The following is a 24,082-nucleotide window of genomic DNA, read 5'->3' on the forward strand; positions in this document are numbered from 1 at the left end:
GAATTGCAAAAATCCATAAAAAATAGATGAAAATATTAATTTTTATAAATCACGCTATTTTTCTCCATCTTTTATCTTGGACGACTTATTCCCTTCAAAATAAGTCATAATATATGTTTGGATTCATCTAAAGTGGGAATCAAGTCATCTTAACATGATACTAGAGATTTCAGACTATTCTAGTAAACCAGTCATTCTTCCTGTAAATCTTGTAGAGATTTTATAGTTTTTCCATGTGTGGATGTATAACACCACGACAACAGAACAAAATTCAAATCATAGGAATATTAAGAAATTGCGATATTTTGAGACATTTTTGCAAAAAGTGTTGAGAAAACAGTGGGAATTTTAGGAAAATTAGAGGGGTATTAAGGGAATGCTAATAGAAATGAAGGGGGTAGGTTGGTATTATGGCAATTTCTAAAGTTCAAGGGGTGCTTTGATTTTACGAAAAGCTTGGAGGAAAAAGGTGGGAATTTTTGAAAAATTTGAGAGGCATTTTGGTCCATGGGTATGTTGCTAGAAATGGAGGGGGGATATGTTAGGAATTTTGATGAAATATGAGGGGTATTTTGACAATTTCTGAAATTTAAGGTGGTTTGAGAGAGATTCTACAAAAGGATAGGGGTAGGCCTACATGAGGTTACATGTATTTCCACAATTCACTTGCTCTGTGTGAGAGAGAGAGAGAGAGAGGGTCTTTTTCGGACTTGTTCCCTCGGGAGGACTTGCTTCCCTGGCATATGGCAATTTCCTCTGGGTCTTTGCCATGACTTGTGTAACTTTTTCGTGGCCTTGTATTGGGATTTTACACACGTTGGCTTAGGGCCCTCGTGTATCTTATAATCATGTAAACTTGTATATTTTTTCGTAATTAATACACTTACCTTTTACGGGAAAAAAAAAGGGAGAGAGAGAGAGGGTCTTTTGAAAAGCCCTCCACAATTCATTTGCCACTGACCTCTAAGGCGGAGCAAGGGACGGAGAGCAAAAAGAGTAAGGCCATTGGAGATGTTTTCACCAGCTGGTACTCGATCGAGACCTAGCAGGGATGCTGGTGGAAGAGGTGAAGGAGGTGGCAGGCCAACTCCATTCAAGCAGAGAGACGGCCGTCTGCAGGGCTATGGAGGAGGAGGAGGACAGAGAGGAGGGGCAGACGATGTAGAATCCCCGTCCACCCCTCTCGTCTCCTACCCCCTCGTCTCCCCGGAGACGTCTTTCTCCCCGTCAACTAGCCGCTCCCATCGCAAAATCAGCTCCACGAGGCAAGACTTCTCATAATCAAACATAGACGGTTTTTTGATCCAATGTCTTTCCTGTTGTGATACTGCTCAAAAGATAAATGCTTCTTTTAATCAACTAGAAAGCTTTAAAAAAAGGAAATAAGCGGTTTTTTGATACAATGCCTTTCCTGCCGCGATGCTGCAATAACAACTAATATTTCTTTTAATAAACTACAAGCCTTTAAAGAAGGGGAAAAAGAAGAAGAGAGAAGACAGAGTATTTGTTACCTTTCCTTGTTTTATTAATCCATGTGTTTGCTGTTGTGGCTGCTGCAAAAATAATCAAGACTTCTTTCAAACAACTCTTACTCGTGTTTGCTGTTGTGGCTGCTGCAACACTAATCAACTTCCTTACTCAACTATCACATGAAGGTTTAGACATTTTCCCATGTGGGAAAGGGGGCTCTTTTCCCTTATCTATCCCTATACTGTTCAACCTCATGCGCTTTTCCTTGGGGGGACCACATACCTAGCTAGTTGCAGTTGGGGACAGGGGGGCTACCAGTCCCCACCTTGAGCTGGCAGCCCCCCTGCCCCCAATTGCACCTAGCTAGGTATGTGGTGATAGCATTAAGGTGCAATCAACCAGAGTACAAGAGATCCAAAGCTGAAATATTGTGTGATGCATTAATCTCAAGGAAAAGCGACCAAAGTCTAAAATCCATGTGAATGAGGTCTTAAAGCTCATGGCTTATGAGATGTGTGAATGGGGGCCAATCTATTAAAGCTTTCTTAACCTCTAATGTTGTCTTGGCTGATCAAGGGTGGTAATGCTTGTCGAAGGAGCATCCACGATGGAGGGAGTCAAATGTAGTCCTTGGGTGGGGGGGTTTTGAAGAAGATAGTGGAATTCGGATAGATGGGGACATCAATGGAGTGAAATGCAGTCCTTTGTAGTTGATGATGATGAAGAAGTGATCTCTAGGGGTGATAATAGCAAAACACTGATGTCATCTGCTTGGGAAAGCCTCTAGGAAGGCAAGGGATTGCTCTATATTGTGGCTGATAGGGTGCATTTGCTTGGAAAACCTCTAGGAAGGTGAGCGATTGCTCTATATTGTGGTCGATAGGATGTAGTAGATGGGCGATGGACACCAAGTGAACAGAAGTTGAATGATACAAGTAGGAGCCCTTTGAATAAGGTGGTGATAGGTCTAGACCATGGGTAGCAGCCTCTATGAAAGGCAAGTGTAGAGAACATAGATGGGCAGCAATTTCTTTGACTGTTGGGCAGTAGCTAGCTAGTATGAGTGGCAACACTAGCTGAGTGGGTGGCATCTCCAAGACAGGCAGCAACTCTAGGAAGGGTAGCATGCACTAGGTGCTAGAGCGAAGGAAAGGAACTTCACTTTGAAGAGGGAAAATGATTGAGTGTGATGTTAAAGTGAGATAGTTGGATGCCCATTACATATCCTTGTATAGAGGATCTTTGTGCATTTGTCCTATTATGCACAAATAAAGCTTTTTGACGTAAATGAAGCTTTTTGGGAGCTTTTGAAAGGAGAAAAATTAGGTATTAATGCATGTCTAGTAAATGTTAATGCGAGACTTGATTTTGGTGGCTCAACACTCCTTCTTAGGCTATAAAAGATGCCAAACAGAGGTAGAGTCATACTCCATTATCTTATTGACCTTAAAATGTAAGGCAATAAAAATATACAATAGAATTTTCCAAGAAAAATAATTATGTGGCAAGGGAGTCATTGAAGATCATCAATAGTTAATATGGGATTTTCATATAAATTTATCATTTCTTGTTAATCTTGTGAGTGGCAGGGTGAACTTAGAATAATCCTTAACGAAGATTTGATAAAAGTTTGTGAATCCAGAGAAATGTTGTATATCTTGAACTGATCTTGGTGTTTTCCATTTAAGAATAGTCTTCACCTTTTTCTCATTCATTGAGATTTCATTTTTGAGAGAGAATATATCCAAGGAGTTTCGCTTTTGGTTGATGAAAGGAGTGCTTTTCCAAATTAATATACAAGCCCTTTTAGTATCACAAAGTCATCTAAGATATTGAGGCTGAAGATGTCATTTATTAGATGTTGGAAGAATGTTGGAGTATTTGTAAGACCAAATGATATGAAAACATATTTAAAGTGGCCATACCTTCTGTAAAAAGCTATTTTTTAACATCACCTTTATTTATTCTAGTAAGATTATATGATCCATGAAAAACAATATTTGATATATTTGTTTTTCTAAGTTGTCCTAAGAGTTTTGAAGAGAAGTGGATCATGATTCTTAATGGTTATCTTATTGAGTTCTCTATAGTTGATACACATACGGAGAGAGCCAGTGGAACAAACTTATAACCACCACTACTTGTTGAAATCGAAGGTTAGAGTATGAAGTCGAGATTATCCTTGATTTCAGAATCTCCCGTGGAAGGCTTGAATACCTTGTTCTTTGGAAGGTCTATGATGCTAGTAAGTGAATATGGTTTCCTGCCTCCTATCTCTGTAAAGGAGTTTCATCAGTAATATCCATTGAAGCTAAGAGCCTTACTAAGAAATTGTTAGAAGTGGGTGTAATGATGGAAGTGTAGAAGATTGTTGTAATAGATTGCACAACACTAGAGAACAGAGAAAGCATAAGAAAATAAAAAGAACACAAAAGAATATTGCAAGGGAAGAACTCAAAGATGTACTTGGAAATTGGGATCCATATACCAAACATTAGATAATCGTCTATAATAGCGAGTCACTGGTTGTGTGGGGCTTGGGCATTGACTTACTTCCTCCAAAAGAACTTGCATTGGAAGTATATAAGTGAATGATAATAATTGAGGAGTAGGAACCTTGAATATACAGATATAAAATAATACCAATAGTGCATAAGGTTGGTTAGTAATAAAGTAATAATAAAATATTGGTTAGTCATAAAATAATGCGAGAATACTAACAAATAAGTATAAGAAAATACCTAGAATACTCTATTATACCTAGAATACTCTATTGCGCCTAGTCCACAAATACACATGCACACTCACTCATGAGTTGACTAATTTGATAACATCATCTCTTAGATCATGGGTGATCTAATACAATACAATGATACAATGATGATGACTCATCATAGTCCACACAACAAAGACTATTAAAATAGGACCAAGGATATGCAAGTCGTGTCAAGAAATAAGTATGCTCTAGTGCCATGTCAAGAAATGACTGTTGTGAAAGCAAACCAGAGAGATAGTAGGATTTGCAACTTTGTGGGGAGAAAACATAGTATATATAGCAAACATTAAGAGAGGAGAAACTCAGAAAAAACACAGAAAAAGAAGATGATGAAGCACTGAATCATTCTAAGTGAACAAAGTTGATACATTAGAGCTGAAGCTTTGAAGATAATTGTACTATCTTGTTTGAATTAAGTGGTAGTAACTATAGGAACCCTGCATTGTAGAGGAAGTGAAACGTAGTCCTTCAAGTAGTAGAGTATAGAAGATAAGTGTTGAAGTTGAAGGATAGCTATTGAGGAAGCGAAATGTAGTCTTTTGATGACGTCGGAGGAAAAGAAGAAGATCACCATCTACGAATGTGTACTCTAGAAGATGATTAATAGGACGGCTTGCTAGATGAGGAAATCCAACCCTTGATGGAGAAGGAACTGGAAAAACACAGGTATTTGAGGTAGTAGATACTTACTTGAGCTATTGTTGATGCTAGGGAGGTGTCAAACTGTAAAACAAAACGTGAGAGATTGATGCTAGGTGGAGAGCACTGTCGATAGGTAGAGCGAGGTGATCTAGTAACAAAAACGCAGGTGCGTGCTAATGCCAAATGGAGATGATATTCGTTAAGTGGAGGAAGAGAATTTGTAGCTAAAAACACAAGTACAATTTGGTGCAAGATGGTGGAGATGGTCACTAGGTGGAGGAAGAGAATCTACTGGCTAAAATGGAGTCTCGAAGGTGTGGAAGATAGGGTGCATGGTACAGGGAGAGATGTAGACTATGAATTGCAATGTCCTCTGTGAAGATATGCTAGGGTTTGCATTGAGGAAACATAGCATGCATGACTAAGATTGAAACACAAAGACTTAAACAGAGACATTCCTAAACGCAAAATGCAAAACGCAAAAACTTAAAACTCAAACATAGAGACAAACATAGAGAGAAGAAATTGTGAAGTGAATGAATGCTATAAATGAATGTAAGAGTGTATAGAATGCCCAAGGGTAGAGCAATGCCAAATAGCAAGACGATGGTTGAAAATAGGTTGCATAGGGCTGAATAGTGATGGGCTGTAGTCGATGAATAGCTGGATAGTAGATGGTAGGTGGCTGATGGTTGAACATGGTGGAGTGAGAAACTTGCACAAAAGGATGAGGCTAAATGGTGGGTAGTCTGTCTATTTATAGATATTGAAGGGTGTCCCAAAAAATTAGGGTTTTAGGAGACCATTGAAACTCTCTTGAACCACGTACCAAATTTATGTTTTTCATTAATTAAGTGTGTTTTGGGGCTATTTTAAAATGTTATTTAGTTGTAAAGCGTGTTTTAGCTCAATACCCTCTATTAGGCCTAAAACTAAGCCTAAAAGGAAAGGCTTGTAATATTTACCCCAAGGCATCCCACCCCAAGGTAGCTAGGGTATCGAATAATGGGTGCATGTTGGTTGCCCAGTGGCTTGCCAATACTATAGAGGCGATGGTTATCTTATTAAGGGAGTCCAAGTAGTTACCCCAGAGAGGACAAGGCATTGAACAAAGGGTGCTCATTGGTTGCCTAGTGTCCTACTTGTCAAAAGATGACGTACTAGCGAGATAGTAGGGTTTGCGGGGAGGAACACGGAGTGAACTCGGCAAACATGGAGAAGAGAAGAGAAGAGAGAAAAAAACTTTGATGAATGGAATGATGATGTTCTGAATCATGGAGTGAATGTGATACAAGGGAACAAGGGTGCTGTAGCACAAGGAAGATGATGAAGACAGCCACGAACCACGAACTGCAATGTCCTCCTGAAGGGGTGTGAGGGTAGTGGATAGGTTGGAGAGAAGAGGTGACGGACTGAATGAAATAGTCGTAAGGAATGAACGAGAGAGTGGCCTATAAATAGGCACAGTCAGTCTAGGATGGCGCCCCTTTTTGGGACTGCAAACCCTAAACGCAAAACGTAGAAATGCAAAAACGCAAACTACAGGTGAAGGGTTTCTCAACACCCCCTCTCAGGCCCAAAAAGGGGAACAAAGAGAAGAGTGAGGTGGAGATGCAATGCTTATGTAGCAAGTGCCACTTGGACAATGTCCCTCGTGGGAAAATTATTCACTTGCCCAAGCGCCCTAGTACAAAGATGATGAAAACATGCAAAACATAAAAGGAATGTCGGACTTTGTGTGGTGCCAAGAACCATAAGGATAAGTCCGTACTTGATCTCAAGAGGTGGCTCCATGTTGACCAAGTGACCAAGACAAGAACAGAAGAGGAAGAAGTGTTAGTGATCAGAGTCTCTGGCTGAGCAGGCGCCACATGGCAGTCTGGTCGGACTGACTAGTCGGCCAGCCACGTGGCAGTCCGACCTGTAGATGCAGCCGACCTGCCATTTCTGGGTGCATTCTTTTTGGCTATTTATAGCTGATGTTTTGCACATCCTCCCACACTTTTGATTACAGATCTCAGGCTGGAGATTCGTGCAGATTACAGGCTGGAGATCGTGTAGACTGCAGCGTACTTCGAGGTGGACAGCAGGTTGCATTGTTGAGGTGGAGACACGCAGTCCCGCGCACTGCGCCTGTGTACATATTTGCATATCTTTGTATACAGCACACTTTATACATCAGATCTTCATCTTCCACTGTCTCTTTCTCTCTCTCTCTCTCTCCTCTCTGCGTTCACTCTCTCTCTCAGTCTTGATCCCACGCTTCCGCATCGCTGCACTCTGACATGGTATTAGAGCAGTGAAGAAGGGCTGACTGAGTGAAGAACCTTCCTGAAGAGGAGATTCCATCGCGACACAAGGCTGCGTTTCCAGCGTTCGAGGGTGAATGGGAGGGCTGCGCATCGGAACAAGGCTGAAGCGAGCGTGGGCGCGCAGGAAAGGAGTCCAGTTGGTGGATTTGCTGCTGTTTGCTGTTGTTTGAAGAGGAGGAAGGCTGGGTTTTCAGCTTTCAAGTGGAGGTTTTACTTTTTCATTGCCTCCGGCGGGTAAAGAAGGCTCGGGACGCGGAAGAAAGAGCCCTAGCAGGCTGCGTTTTCACAGTCAGAGGGGGCTGCTTTTGCGTATGTGAAGGCATTACAAGTGAAGATGTCTACAAAGATTGACTTGGAGTTCTAGACGATCATGGATCGGAAGGTGCCTGTCTTACCGGCTCTTCCCGCGGATCAAAAGCTCGATGGCGACAATTACCGCATCTGGCGCGTGATGATGTTGGCTATCCTTGAGTCTTACGATTTGGCGGAGCTTGTACAGGAGGAGATTGACCGGCCCTCGGTGAGAGATGAGTCTAAACTCTCTTCCGATGCTCGTTCGGAGTTGGCCAAGGCACAGTCTCATTGGGACAAACTGAATGCCCGGATTCGTTCTTTTTTTTTTCTGTCTTGTACTACAGCCGTCATCGCCCACATCGAGTACTTGACGGTGGCTCGGGAGATATGGTTGGAGCTTGACCAGATGTATTAACCGGATGACCCTTATAAAGCAGGTTTCTTTGGAGGTGCAGACGCAGATCTTGTCCGTGAACAAGTCTTCTTTGTTGCGGGAGCACATCAACAAGCTTAGACAGCTTCAGATGCAGGTTCAGAATGCGGGGAAGCCGATTTCCTCCGAAGACATGGCGATTACACTCTTGTCCTAGTTCTCGCCACGATTCGGTGCTTTTTACTCCGCCCTTATTGCTTCGGGGCGAGAGTCTACTCTTCGGTGGGAAGAGCTGGTTCCTATGGTCTTGGACCAAGAGGAACAACTGAAGGGACAGCATGCTTCCAAATCGGAAGCTTTGACAGGTCAAGCCTCTCAGAAGAAGGGGAATGACCAAAAGAAGAAGAAGGAGGACAACAAGTCAAAGAAGGACAAGGAAAAAGAATTCACATGCCATATTTGTGGTAAGACCGGCCATTGAAAGAAGGATTGCCCTGACAAAGACAAGAAGGACACCAACAAGAAGGACTCGAAGGATTCTGGAGCAGTGGCTGCACCCTCATCAGCTGCGTTTCTTCATCTAGCAGTCATTGAGGACTCTACACCGAAGGCTTCTGATGCTGCGATGACAACTCCCCAGGCTCGAGAGTGGATCGTTGACAGTGGTGCCTCCCGGCACATGACTCCTTCATCAGTTGGTGTTGCCCAGTTGCGATCTTCGCGTGGGCAGATTCTCATCGGAGATAGCTCTTCGATGTCTATTGCAGGACGGGGTGAGATGCAGCTTATTCCAGATGGACGTGGTGGTACTCATACCTCAGAGGTCTTGCATGTGCTAGGTTTAGGGTATCATCTACTTTCGGTTCATATTCGGTGCGAGTCCTTGATCGTGGGTCAAGGAAGGTTCTCTCATCAGGATATGAGGAGAACGGCATCTACAAATTGACATCTTCTACCGCTCTCCCTACTCTTCTTCTTACCTCAGACACACTCAGAGCTATGGCATGCTTGGTTTAGTCACACCTTAACTATGATTATCTTCGGAGGGTGTCACGTGGACAGCTTGTTCGAGGGTTGCCGGACATAGTGGTGAGCCAGCAGCCATGCATCTCCTGCATTCGTGGGAAAGAGCATAGGGATGCGATTCCCAACAAAGCTTCGTGGCGGTCTACTTCCCTGATGGAGCTTGTATCTACGGATCTTTGTGGCCCTATGCGGAACGAGTCCTTGAAAGGCAACTCATACTTCATGTTGATCGTAGATGACTACAGCAGGATGACTTGGGTCTATTTCTTGGCGTTGAAGTCGGAGGCTTTCTTCCACTTCAAGGATTGGCTTCTCTTTGAGGAGAACCGATCGGCCCGGCGATTAAAGACCTTGCGATCCGACAAGGGTGGTGAATTTGTTTCTAATGACTTTGCTCGTTTTTGTGCAGATAAAGGCATTCACCAGGAGTTTGCTAACACCAACACTCCTCAAGAAAATGGCATTCTTGAACGGAAGAACCGCAGTGTGATCGAGATGGCGCGTATCATAATGGAGCACCGATAGACACCTCAGTTTCTGTGGGCCGAGGCTGTGGCTACTGTAGTCCACATTCTTAACCGATTTCCCACTTCGGCCGTTGATGGGATGACACCTTTTGAGGCTTACTTTGGGACTAAGCCCGATGTTTCTTATTTCAGGGTTTTTGGGTGTGATGCCTATGTTCACATTCCCAAGACTCATCGTGATAAATTTGAAGCGGCTTCCCGAAGACAGGTGTTTGTTGGCTACAGCTCTCAGTCCCAAGGCTATCGTTTGTATGATCCCGTCAAGCAGGATGTGTTCACCAGTCGAGATGTGCGGTTCGTGGAGGTTCCGGCCATAGCAGCAGGTGAGGAGCATCCCATTCTTGGAGATTCAGGGGAGAGTTGGGCTTCCGAGACAGTTCCTTTGGAGCCAGCGCCTTTTGATTCCGATTCTGTTTCTGATACAGGGTCTACTGTTCCACCGGTCACCCTCGAGCAGTTACCACCGGTGGATATCCCAGAGTCTTCAACTGATGGAGAGAGACGAGGAGACATCCGGCCTCCTCCTCGTTGGGCCCGTGACACACTCTGAGATTCAGGGATCGAGGGGGTCCCTGAGGAGTGGGGACCGCAGGATGGTCCGCGGCGGTCACGAAGGCACCAGGCACATTCTACGGAGCTTGTTTGCTCTAACTATCGTTTGATGACCTGTGTTATGCAGGATTGAGAGCCCACCTCCGTGAAGCCTCACATCCGCACCATGGAAGAAAGCTATGGAAGCCGAGTTGGAGGCTATTGAGAGGAATGACACTTTGTACCTCGTGCCTCGCCCCTCTCACAAGAAGGTGATTGGCATCAAATGGGTCTTAAAGACCAAGTACCTTAGCGATGGTTCTTTGGACAAGCACAAGGCTCACCTTGTTGCTAAAGGTTTTGCACGGTGCCCAGGGATTGATTGTCATGATACTTTTGCCCCCACTGCTCGTATGGCGACTATTCGAGCTGTTCTTGCCTTGGCTGGCCATAGGAGATGGCCTGTCTACCAGTTGGATGTGAAGTCGGCTTTCCTCAATGGTGATTTGAAGGAGGAGATCTATGTCGAGTAGCCTTCTGGCTTTGGATCTTTAGATGGGCAAGTCTACAGGTTAAAGACGGCCTTGTATGGCCTCAAGCAGGCTCCGCGTGCTTGGAACGAGAAGATTGACTCGTTCCTTCAGTCACAGTTGGGATATTGGCACTCCCAGGCCGATCCGCAGCTTTATATACACACTTCCGAGGCTGGTTGTGTGTTTTTTGTGTTGTATGTTGACAATTTGATTGCCACAAGTGATCATGCACAGAAGGTCAAAGAGACGAAGGCAGCTTTACATCAGGCGTTCGAGATGACGGACTTGGGTCTACTCCACTTCTTCTTGGGCCATGAGATTTATCAGTCTCAGAGGGGGATTTTCATCTCTCAGCAGAGATATGTACAAGAGCTCTTGGTTTCTTTTGTGATGGAGGATTGTCGGACCATTTCTACTCCTATGGATCCGAACTGGAAGGCCACTTCACATTCAGCTTCTCCCTTGGCGGATGCTCTATCGTCAGTTGATTGGATCATTGATTTGGCTCCTCAACACTCGTGTTGATCTTTGTTTTGTTGTTGGTCTCTTGGCGGGGTTCATGAGTGAACCTTAGACGGTGCATTGGCAGGCTGCCCAGAGGATACTTCGGTATTTGAGGGGGACATCTGACTTAGGGATTCATTATCCAGCAGGCACAGGTGGTTCAGATCTTGTACTTGCAGATTGGAGTGACTTGGATTGGGCTGGCGATGTGGACCACAGGCGGTCTACTACAGGCTACTGTTTTACCTTGGTTGTAGGTGTTATCTCATGGAGTAGCAAGAAGCAGCCCACGGTAGCCCTTTCATCTACTGAGGCGGAGTATCGAGCCGCATCTTCCACCACATGTGAGACTGTGTGGCTTCGGAGATTGTTGGAGGAGCTTGGCTGCCCCCAGACTCGTCCTACTTTGCTGCAATGCGACAATGAGAGTTGCCTTGCCTTGGCACGGAATCTTGTTTTCCATGCCCGGACGAAGCACATAGAGATCCAGTACCACTTCATCAGAGAGAAGCTTCTGGATGTGACCATCGCTGTGGAGTACTGCAGGACAGAGGACAATCTTGCAGATTTGTTTACGAAGGCGCTTCCCCAAGCTCTACTTCGGAGACATGCCAGCTCCCTCAGGCTTCTGCCCCGTCCAGGCTCTGAGAGGGGGTGTTAGCGATCAGAGTCCCTGGCCGAGTAGGCGCCACATGGCAGTCTAGTCGGACTGACCAGTCGGCCAGCCACGTGGCAGTCCGACTTGTATAGTACCAGTCGGCTGCAGCCGACTTCCATTTCTGGGTGCATTCTTTTTGGCTATTTATAGCCAATGTTCTGCATATCCTCCCACACTTCTGATTATAGATCCCAGGCTGGAGATTCGTGCAGATTACAGGCTGGAGATCGTGCAGACTGCAGCGTACTTCGAGGTGGACAGCAGGTTGCATCGTCGAGGTGGAGACACGCAGTCCCCCGCATTGCGCCCGTGTACATATTTGCATATCTTTGTATACAACACACTTTATACAGCAGATCTTCATCTTCCATTGTCTCTTTCTCTCTCTTCTCTCTGCGTTCACTCTCTCTCAGTCTTGATCCCACGCTTCCGCATTGCTGCACTTTGACAAGAAAATGTAGAGAATCCTTAAGATCCAAGATTTCTAGCTGAAAGGAAACCTGCAGTAAAGAACAGTGGACAGAGTGAACTGGAAAACATGAAACTCAACCTCGGGAGAGAAGCCACTAGCTCCGGGTATCCATGCTGGAAGGAATATGAAGGCCTTGTCACCAAGTCACGGCTGAACCTTTGAGGTCCCGATCTAGGTGGTACCTGAAGATCCTAGATATCAATAGAAGAGATGACTAGTCGAAGACAGCCACCCTAAGAAAGTAGAGGATGGGTGAAGAGCTTCATGTGGACTAGGTTCCCCCTTTGAGGTGGGAGGTGGAGGGGCCTCCGCTGAAGTCAAAGAAGAAGTAGATGCCCCCTCCGAGGACAAAGAAATAACATCCCTCTCTGAATCCCCCTCTGAAGTAGACAGGGAATCCAAAAACTCATGGATCACAGACTTTGAAATGTTTGATGATGAAAGAAGTGCCACCGGTCGTACCGAATAAGGTATCTGGGGTGTCGAAGAGCTCCTAGAGGTGGCCTGTCGAACTTGAGTAGTCGAGGGTGAGGAAGAGTGGGGCTCAGAATGAGCAAGAGGTGGGTAACACTCGTTGTCTCTCAGTGGGGCAGATTGGGTAGCCGAAGAAGAGGAAGGAGTCGAGCAGCCAGTGTCTCTCGAACAATCACTGTCTCTCGATGGAGCGGACTGCAGATCCGTAGGTCGTGGAAGCCACTGTACCTGAAAATAAGTGGGAGAAGATTGTTGCTGGCATTGCGACGATTTCCAGGAGGTCATAGTGCCAATCAATTCTCCATGTACTCGAAAGGACTTAGTGCGCATTGGATGCGTCTTATTGCCTTGAGCATAGTACTCTGATAGCCGATGTAGAACGATCTCTGTGGCTGAGAAAGGAGAGGTGGCACAAGAAGTGTTTGGTGGAAGATGCATATACTCTGGGGGGGGGGGTGGGGAGCAAAGGTCGATGTCAACAGTCTTTGGTGGTGTGTTCGGTGATGCCACAGTAGGAACACCCAGTAGTCTGGTCATCTATTGGTAAAGAAGCTATGGATACCAGTGTGCCTTGCTGAAGAAGGAAGAGGTCAGCCACGAACCATGAATCGCAATGTTTGCCTCAAGGGGTGTGAGGGCAATGCAAAGCACGAATCGCAATGTCAGCCTCAAGGGGTGGGAGGGTAGTGAAATGGCTGAAAGTGAGTTGCAAGTGGGAGGAGGATGCGACCAACAGTAAAAGGTTGCAACCAGTAGAAAAACGCAGGTGAGAAGAGAGAAAGACTAAAAATGCAGGCCGGACAGCTTGCAGGAGAGAGAAAGACTAAAAACGTAGGCAGCAAGACTGTGATGATGTGGCAGGCTGTATGGCAGCAGGTCTGTGCAGGAATAACAGTCGCATGCTTGGAATCAGCTCCAAACTGCGTGAAGAGGGTTGGAAATCAGGCGCCAACTAATGGAGACAACAATGGACAGCTTCGGCTGAGATGTCCTCCGTGAACGTGGTGTGGGCAGCAAGCTGAAACACCTGAAATCTGCAAAAACGAGATGTTGATGCAGCGGAAGAAGAAGAGAAGTGGATGCCGAACCCGCCACCAGTCTTTGCCTTCATTGGAATGGAGGATCTTCGCTGCTAGGTGGACAGATCTAGTTTTTATACCATGCCAAAAGATGACGTACCAACGAGATCGTAGGGTTTGCGGAGAGGAACATGGAGTGAACTCGGCAAACATGGAGAAGAGAAGAGAAGAGAAGAGAGAAAAAAACTTTGATGAATGGAATGATGAAATTTTGAATCATGGAGTGAATGTGATACAAGGGAACAAGGGTGCCGTAGCACAAGGAAGATGATGAAGACAGCCACGAACCACGAACCGCAATGTCCTCCTGAAGGGGTGTGAGGGTAGTGGAGAGGCTGGAGAGAAGAGGTGATAGACTGAATGAATCAACCGTAAGGAATGAATGAGAGAGTGGCCTATAAATAGGCACAATCAGTCTAGGATGGCGCCCTTTTTTGGGGCTGCAAACCCTAAATGCAAAACACAAAACGCAAAACGTAGAAACGCAAACTGCAGGTGAAGGGTTTCTCAACACTACCAAGCCCGAAAGGCGGATGGAACCACATTGAACTTTTTTTTTTTCATGGTGAAAAGTGACTTTTAGGGGGTGGTGGCCAATTAAGTAACAATGATCCAAAAGACAGGAGTAGGGATGGTACATCCAACACATCACAAAACAGTACAAGATTTACCAACCACTTGAGGATATCGATGATGAGGGAAAGGTAATGAAGTATCATGTGAAGAAGAATGGTGGTGTAATTTGTCGGTGAAAATAGCTTAGGATCTGTCTAGTGGTGCTTTGCACAATGGGATGTATAGTATGCTACATGTTGAAGAATGCTCATGTAACAGGTGTCACTTGGACAATGTTTCTCGTGGGGAGATTGTTCACTTGCCCAAGTGCCCTAGTACAAAGATGATGAGATCATGCAATGCATAGGGGTAGGTACAACAAGAGGGAAGGTAGATGTTGAAGACAACTACCGAAACTTGTAGAATACCAAGAAGGGTAGGAACCTCCTTTCAACTTGGATGTCGAAAAAGGAAGAGGAGCCTAAGGATGTCGGTCTTCATGTGGTGCTAAGAACCATGTGGATGAAAATGATGAAGCATTTCTATTGAAAGAGCAAGGATAGAAGTCACCACTATGATAGCATCAAGAGAGATGTTGCAAGATCCGCCGTGGAAGAAGAAGTCTCTATGCTGGTTGAAGAGCAAAACTCCAAGTAGATGGAGCCATGAAAGGAATAGTGCGCATCTCTTGTCTCTAGCTCAGAAAGGACTAGTGTAAGTTTGTATGTTAGCCCTACACTAAAGTACAAAACCTTGCAAAAGAGAAAAAAATTTGCAAGCACAGAGGTAAGTAGTGGGATGCTTTAAAAAACAAAATTGAAAATAAAATAAAAGAAAGCAAAGTTGAGTGCAATGCAATGAGTTTCTAAGTATGTAGTGGAAGTCTAAAAAGGAAAAGGCAAAGTTTGTGGCCACCATTGTGTATGGCAAGGTGGGGAAGTGGTCTTAGAAGGTACAGTGGATGCCCTAGGAATGGATGCGTAAAGTGCAGTAGGTGAGTCACTAGCAGACCAATCAGCCAATCATTTAGGAGTAGTAAAGGAGATAGGTTGCTGAGACTGTCCGCATGCCACATATCTAGTAGCCATTGGGGCAAATGGAGAAGATGGTGCAGCAGCAAGAGGCGTAGCCCCACTGGAGTGGCAAGTCCGAGTGGAGACAGTCATAGTAGTTTGTTGTGGTTTTCTAGGAGGAAGACCTTGGGCCTTGGTAGGACACTCCTTATCCACATGGCCCGACCTCTGGCAATGTGCGCAAAACCTATTTTTCTTAGGAATTTGATGTCAAAGTAGTCGTGTTTCTTTGTTTTTGTCGGAGAAAGTGGTGTCATCCTTGTTTTGGCTTGCCTTCGCATCTTGTGAGTTCTTGCCACTATTGGTTTTCCCTCTTAAAGAAGAGGCAACCAACCCTTGTCTCTCTGAATGGATGTGTGTGTTGGAAAAATACAGGTCTCGTGCCTTTAAATGTGCTCTAGTGTGAACACACCCTTAGTGTCAGAGTGCAGCGATGTGGAAGCGTAGGACAAAGACTGAGAGAGAGTGAACACAGAGAGGAGAGAGAGAGAAAAGGAGAGTGTAAACGCAGAAAATGTGTGGTGTAGTATGCTGTATAAGAGTGCAGAAATACACAAGGGGACAGAGGAAATATCTGCGTATGTCTTCGACTTGATGACCTCGATCTCCGTCAGCGCGAGCACAGTCTGTCTCAGCCAACAGATCTCAAGATCAGATCTGAAAAGATGAATATTCAAGTGTCCACAAAAGTGACTATAAATAGCCGAAAAAATAGAAATTCCCAATACCAGGTCGGTTGCATTTAATGCAGCCGACTGTAGAAAAATTGGCCGACTGCACAGAACTATAGTCCGACTTTACCTGTGCCACGTGGCACCTGTCTACCTTGCTGACGTGGCATCCACTCTGGCCGTACTGCTCTGCTGTCCGATTGGTCGACTGTCCAGGAAATGACATTGTCTAACACTCCCTCTCAGATCCTGGACGGGTCAAAAGACTGAGGGATTTGGAATGTTGCCGAAGAAGAGCCTGGGGAAGTGCCTTCGTAAACAAATTTGCAAGATTATCCTCCGTCTTGTAATGCTCCACATCAATGGTCCCATCTAGAAGCTTCTCTCGAATGAAGTGATACTGGATCTCAATGTGCTTCGTCCAGGCATGGAAGATTGGATTCCGTACCAAGGCAATGCAACTCTCATTGTTGCACTGCAGAAGAGTAGGACGAGTGTGGGGGAAGCCAAGCTCCTCCAACAATCTCCAAAGCCACACAACCTCACATCTGGTGGAAGACGTAGCCCGATACTCCGCCTCAGTAGAAGAAAGGGCTACCGTGGGCGGCTGCTTGCTACTCCAAGAGATAACACCTGTACCCAAGATACAACAGTAGCTTGTAGTAGACCGTTAGTGGTCCACATCGCCAGCCCAATCCGAGTCACTCCAACGTGCAAGAACCAAATCTGAAGCATCTGTATGTGCGGGATAAGAAATCCCTAAGTCAGAGGTCCCCCTCAAATACCGAAGAATCCTCAGGGCAGCCTGCCAATGCACCTGTTTGGGTTCCGTCATGAACCTTGCCAAAAGACCCATAGCAAAACAAAGATCAACGCAAGTGTTGAGAAGCCAAATCAAGGATCCAATCAACTAACGGTAGCGGGAAGCATCCATCACGGGAGAATCTGAGTGTGAAGTGGCCTTTCAATTCAGATCCATAGGAGTAGTAATGGGCTGACAAGTCTCCATCTCAAAAGTCACCAAGAGCTTGTGAATGTACCTCTGTTGAGAGATGAAAATCCCCCTCTGAGACTGATAAATCTCGTGACCCAAGAAAAAATGAAGAAGCCCCAAATGCATAATCTCAAATGCTTGATGTAAAGCTGTCTTGGTCTCTCGGACCTTTTGTGCATGATCTCTTGTCAAAATCAAATCATCAACATATAATACAAACAACATACGACCACCCTCGGAAGTGCGCACATAAAGCTGCGGATCAGCCTTGGAGCGCCGATATCCCAACTTTGACTGAAGAAACGAGTCAATCTTCTCGTTCCATGCACGCAGAGCCTGCTTGAGCCCATACAAGGCCTTCTTCAACCTGGAAACTTTCCCATCCGAGGATCCAAAGCCAAGAGGCTGCTCAACATAGATCTCCTCCTGCAAGTCACCATTAAGAAAGGCCGACTTCACATCCAATTGATAAACATGCCATCTCCTATGGCCAGTCAAGGCAAGAACAACTCGAATAGTCGCCATACGAGCAGTGGGGGCAAAAGTATCATGGAAATCAATGCTTGGGCACTGAGCAAAACCTTTAGCAACAAGGCGAGCCTTGTGCTTGTTCAAAGAACCATCGCTAAGGTACTTGGTCTTAAAGACCCACTTGACACCAATCACCGTCTTGTGAGAGGGACGAGGCACAAGAGACCAAGTGCCATTCCTCTCAATAGCCTCCAACTCGGCTTCCATGGCCTTCCGCCAATGATTAGATTGCAAAGCCTCCTTTACTGAAGTGGGCTCTTGATCCTGCATAACACGGGTCAGTAAACAATAGTTGGAGAAGAAAAGCTCCGAAGAATGTGCTTGGTTCCTCCGTGACCTCCGTGGTTCATCTTGCGGTTCCCACTCCTCAGAGACCCCCTCGATCCCTAAATCTCGGAGTGTGTCACGGGCCCAACAAGGAGGAGGATGAACCTCTCCCGGTCGCTCTCCATTTGTTGAAGACTCAAGAACATCCACCGGCGGGAGCTCCTCGGGGTGGCCGGTGGAAGAGAAGACTCTAAATCAGAAGAAGAATCTCCATCAAGAGGCTCTGGCTCCAAAGGAACTGTCTTGGGAGCCCAACTCTCCCCTGGATCTCCAAGGACGGGGTGCTCCTCACCCCCCTCTGTGGCCGGAACTTCCACGAACCGCACATCTCGGCTCATGTAGACATCTCGCTTAACGGGATCAAACAAACGATAACCTTGGGACTGGGAGCTATAGCCAACAAAAACCTGTCGTCGTCAAGCCGCCTCGAACTTATCATGCTGCGTCTTCGGAATGTGCACATAAGCGTCACACCTAAAGATCCTGAAATAAGAGAAATCAGGCTTAGTCCCGAAGTAAGCCTTAAAAGGTGTCATCCTGTCAACAGTCGAAGTGGGAGATCTATTGAGGATGTGAACTGTGGAAGCCACTGCCTCGGCCCACAGAAACTGAGGTGTCTGTCGGTGCTCTATCATGGTGCGTGCCGTCTCGATCACACTTCGGTTCTTCCGCTCCAAAATGCCATTCTCTTGGGGAGTGTTGGTGTTAGCAAACTCCTGGTGAATGCCCCTATCTGCACAAAAACGAGCAAACTCATTAGACATAAATTCACAGCAGACAGGACGACTTTAGCAAGCGACCAACAAGCGGCAGTTTGGCATGTGACGTGTTACTGACCTGAATGGCCGTTGACCCGCCATCTTTCTCCTTCTTTTAAAAAATATTTGAGATTATTTTTTTGCCTCCTCTCCTCCGAATCTTCGCGCACGCAAGCACAGTGTGCAAATCTGTGCAGGTTTAGGCCGAGAAACTTGGGGCTTTTCCCGAATTTGGGGATCTCAATGCAGAATTGGACAATTTGACTCAAAAATTGCAAAGTCGATGCATACACATTTACCTGGGAATTTTGGGGCTTTTCACATTTTAGTGAAATTCTTTCAATTTCACTGAAATTAGTGCACACAGGTCTTGGAAAATTTGGGGATTTGTCCAGATTTGGTGCGAGCAAGATGCAATAGTGATATCTGTCTTAGAAATTGTAGGAATTTTGTGACATTTTGTCCTTGACATTTGGGGCTTTTCATGTACATGCACAAATTGGGCTGAAATTTACCCAATTTCTCGACATTGATGCACATTGGATCCTGTGCAATTTGGGGCTTTTGCAGTTTGGGCAAAATCTGTGCAACATTTGGTCAGTTTATGTACATGCAGGTTAAATTCCAAGCAATTTGGACATTAACACTTGGTAAAATTTGGGGGTTTTGTTGAAATTGATCTATTTTGGCAAAATTGGCCTGTTCTGTGCATAATAGAGAAAATGCAGATGTGTGGTTGATGCTTTGAGCACAAAATTTTGGGGCTTTTGATCGTTCTTGTTAAATTTTATGCCCGTGGGTACGTGTACAATAGAAATTGTAGCTAAAATTTGGGATTTCTCATGTAATGTGATGCATAGGCCCTTGGAACAGCTGTAATCAGTTGGATAATGCTGTAGCACATGGTTTGATGCTTCTGAAAATTTAGTTACAGATATGAAATCTGTGCTTCTACCTAGTTATTTATTGCTAGTTGGTACTTGTTTGTAACCTTGGTCACTTGGGTGACAGTTTTGGGTCTGCATTTGCTGTTTTTTGGTCACATTTGGGCTGAAAATCATGGCTGGCAGCAATGACAGCAGTAATTCACACATAACTTTGCAGTTTGGCAAAAGCAGTGCTATAATGTCCTGTTGCAAAAGAAGCAAGCAAAGCCGATCTAAACCAAAGGGGCAAAGCCCGCAGACATGGAACAGGACGACTGGGATGAGTTAAATGAGCTTGCAGCTCAACCATAGAGCTATTGATTTCTGATGCCTTGTTGTTCAACATTGAAGGTTTGGATTCTGCATATGCTATATGGACTAGACTGGAAGAACTGTATGCACAGAAGAGTGCTGTGAGCAAAGTGTATTGGCTGAAAAAGCTTATGGATTTGTGTATGAAAGAGGGTACAGCAATGTCTACTCACTTGAGTGAGTATAACTCCATTTTCAGCTAGCTGGTTGCCTTGAAGTTCATGATTGATGAGGAATTTAAGGCTACTTTCTTGCTTTGCACTCTACTAGAGAGTTGGGATATATTCAGGATTACTATGAGCAATTCTAATGTGATCCTTTTGTATGCTGATGTAGAGAGTGCCCTACTTATGGAAGAGATGAATCAGCAGAACAATGCATCCAGTAAGTCTTCCAGTGCTTTGCATACTAGGGGTAGATCACAGCAAAAGGGCAAATATGATAGCAAGGGATGCAGTAAATCATGTGGCAAAGATGTTGAATGTCATCATTGTAGCAAGAAGGGTCACTTTAAATGTGATTGCTACAAATTGAAGAAAGAGAAAGAAAAAGGCAAGAAGACAGATGATAGCAAGGAAGAGAAGAAGGATAGTCAGCCCAAGAAGAGCAGTGTAAAAATTGAAGAGGTGAATGTAGTCACTCAATACAGTGATAGTGGGAGTGACATACTCTTTGTCTCTTCACACTCTGGTGCACATGCTTTACTTGTAGATACAGATGATGACATGCATACATGGATTCTCGATTCAAGTGCTTCCTTTCATGTCACCTTTGATCGTGAGCGGTTTTTGTTGAGAAACCCTTCATCCTTCACCCGTAGTTTGCGTTTTTGCATTTCTGCGTTTTTTGTTTAGGGTTTGCATTTAGGGTTTGCAGCCCCAAAAAGGGGCATCATCCTAGACTGACTGTGCCTACTTATAGGCCACTCTCTCATTTATTCCTCATGGCTAATTCATTCAATCCGTCATCTCTTCTCTCCAGCCTCTCCACTACCCTCACACCCCTTTAGGAGGACATTGCGGTTCGTGGTTCGTGGCTGCCTTCATCATCTTCCTTGTGCTACGATACCCTTGTTCCCTTGTATCACATTCACTCCATGATTCGGAACTTCATCATTCCATTCATCGGAGTTTTTTCTCTCTTCTCTTCTCTTCTCTTCTCCATGTTTGTCGAGTTCACTCCGTGTTCCTCCCCGCCAACCCTACTATCTCGCTGGTACGTCATCTTTTGACATGGTATCAGAGCTGGTTCTGCTCAAACAATGGCAAAGATCCTCTACTCTAGTGAAGGCAAAGACCCGTGGCGGGTTCCGCATCCACTTCTCTTCTTCTTCCGCTGCATCAAAATCTCGTTTTTACATATTTTAGGTGTCTTCAGCTTGATGCCCACACCCCTTTCACGGAGGATATCGCAGTCTCAGCTGTTCTTTGCTGTTATCTACAGTGTGGCGCATGTTTCCAGCCTTCCATGCGTAGTTTGCAGCTGTTTACAACAAAACGACTGTTGCTGATCACTCTCCATTCAGAAAACAATCTCGTTTTTGCAGATTTCAGGTATTTCAGCTTGTTGCCTACACCCCAAACGCGAATGACATCACGGTCCAAGCTAGCCAATGCTGTTTACAACAGTTTGGCGCTTGTTTCCAGTCTATCACACATTGTTCGGAGCTGATTTCAGCATATTGATTGTTGTTGCTGTTTTCACCTGCGTTTTTAGTCTCTCTCTCTTGCAGGCTGTCCTGCTTGCGTTTTTAGTTTTTCTCTCACCTACTGCCTACGTTTTTAGTATTTCTCTCTCCTGTAGACTGTACTATCTGCGTTTTTAGTCTTTCTCTCACTTGTTGCCTGCGTTTTTAGTCTTTCTCTATTCTCACTTACGTTTTTCTATTGGTCGCAACCTCTTATTGCTGGTTGCATCCTCCTCTCACTGGTAGCTTACATCTAGCCCTTTCACTGCCCTCCCACCCCTTGAGACGGACATTGCAGTTCGTGCTTCATACTGCCCTCACATCCCTTGAGGTGGACATTGCGGTTCGTGGTACATGGTGGCTGGCCTCTTTCTTCTTCAGCAAGGTACATTGGTAGGCTGTCCTACCTGCGTTTTTAGTCTTTCTCTCACTTGCTACCTGCGTTTTTAGTCTTTCTCTCACTTGCTACCTGCGTTTTTAGTCTTTCTCTCTACTCACTTGCGTTTTTTTATTGGTTGCAACCTCTTATTGCTGGTTGCATCCTCCTCCCACTGGTAGCTCACATCGAGCCTTTCCACTGCCCTCCCACCCCTTGAGGCGGACATTGCGATTCATGCTTCACATTGCCCTCACACCCCTTGAGGGGGACATTGCGGTTCGTGGTTTATGGTGGCTGGCCTCTTTCTTCTTCAGCAAGACACACTGGTATCCATGGTTTCTTTACCAACAGATGACCAGACTACTGGGTGCTCCTACTGTGGCATCACCGGACACACCACAGATGCTTGCCGACTTCGACCTTTGCTCCCCACCTCCCAAAGTACATGCATCTTCCACTAGGCACTCCTTGTGCCACCTCTTCTTTTTGGGCCACAGAGATCATTCTAGATCGGCTATCAGAGTACTATGCTCAAGGCAATAAGACGCATCCGATGCACACCAAGTCCTTTCGAGCACATGAAGGATCGATTGGTGCTACGACCTCCTGGAGATCATCGCAATGCCAGTGGCAATCTTCTCCCACTTATTTTCAGGTACAGTGGCTTCCATGACCTATGGATCCACAGCCCGCTCCATCGAGAGACAGTGATTATTTGATACCGTCTCCTCGTCAGTCTGCTCCTTTGAGAGACAGTGGTTGCTCGACTCCTTCCTCTTCTTCGGCTACCCAGTCTGCTCCACTAAGAGACAACGACTGTTACCCACCTCTTGCTCATTCTGAGTCCCACCCTTTCCCACCCTCGACTACTCAGGTTCGAGAGGCTACCTCTGGGAATTCTTCGGCACCCCAAATACCTTCTTCGGCACGACCAATGACACTTTCTTTGTCATTAGACATTTCGGAGTCTGTGATCCATAAGTTTTTGGATTCTCTATCTACTTTAGAGGGGGATGTTATTTCTTTGCCCTCAGAGGGGGCATCTACTTCTTCGACTTCAGCGGGGGTCCCTCCACCTTCCACATCGCAGGCGGAACCTACTCGACATGAAGTTCTTCACCCATCCTTTACTTTCTTGGGGTGGTTGTCTTCGACCAGCCATCTCTTCTACTGATACCCAGGATCTTCAGGTACCACCTAGATCGGGATCTGAGAGGTTCAACCGCGACTTGGTGACAAGGCCTTCGTATTCCTTCTAGCATCCATTTCAAGAGCCTCCTCTATTAAAGTTAACATATTGAAAACCATCCGGCTTCTATACACCAAAAGGAGAAACAAGAGAGGGTTTTGGCTTATACGACTCAAAAGGGTTATATGAACTTGACATAAGGCTTGGCTGAGATAAAGGAGATGGATTGCTAGATGTGCCAAATGCTGTGGTCCCTCCAAGATTAGAGAGATGGCCAGTCTCACCAATCGGTCCAGACGAAGTAGTAGCACCTGTGGAGAAGTGTGAACTAAACTATACGTGATGTGCAAGTACTCCTCAAACTTTTCATCTATAAGATGACCAAAAAGAGAAGAAGAAGATAGTAAAGGTGAAGGTGTGTCTACCTTCTCCTCGAGACCATAATACCTTCTTAGAGCCATCCAATGATGGAGAAGCTTGATAGGGCATCATAGGATTCGAAGAAGAAGGTGCCTGAGACATTATAAGTGAAGTTGCATGTAAGTCTTGCCCAAAGGCTAGCCTCCACAATTACTGTCGGATACTCTTTAGAAGAGCACTAGCTTTGATGCCATGTGAAGATATGCTAGGGTTTGCACCAAGAAAACACATCATGTATGACCAAGACTGAAACACAAAGACTCAGACAGACACAAGAAAAACTCAAACCCTATACCAAAATACAAAATGCAAAAACGTAAACTCAAACATAGAGACAAACACAAAGAGAAGAAATTTTGAAGTGAATGAATGCTATAAATAAATGTATAGAATGCCCAAGGTAGAGCAATGCAATGTCAAAGAATCACCAATCGGAGCGTTGGAGTGCAGGAAACACCAAACGTTGATCATTGGAGTGTAAGGGAATTGAGGCAACAATGGGAGAGGTGTTTGCTGATGTAGATGGCCTGTTGAACAGCAAACACATAGGTACTGCAACAGTTGCTTGAGGCAAGAGATGGTAGTAGCC

At 45.3% G+C, this 24,082-nt stretch overlaps 1 protein-coding gene across 2 annotated transcripts in view; it reads left to right on the plus strand.

The window, feature by feature from the left end:
• The first annotated feature begins 949 nt into the window (after nucleotides 1-949).
• Nucleotides 950-24,082, plus strand: part of LOC148030150 (Nucleoporin, Nup133/Nup155-like protein) — a 44,232-nt gene continuing 21,099 nt past the window's right edge. For both annotated transcript variants that reach the window (XM_087686425.1, XM_087686424.1), the window contains exon 1: nucleotides 950-1,265. In XM_087686425.1, the coding sequence (XP_087542551.1) occupies nucleotides 1,012-1,265 (254 nt within the window). In that variant the 5' untranslated portion in view covers nucleotides 950-1,011. The remainder of the gene's footprint in view (nucleotides 1,266-24,082) is intronic.

Source organism: Lygodium microphyllum, chromosome 10, assembly GCF_053477565.2.
Source record: "Lygodium microphyllum isolate KBCC chromosome 10, Lygodium_microphyllum_v1.1.10, whole genome shotgun sequence".
Taxonomy (NCBI): domain Eukaryota; kingdom Viridiplantae; phylum Streptophyta; class Polypodiopsida; order Schizaeales; family Lygodiaceae; genus Lygodium; species Lygodium microphyllum.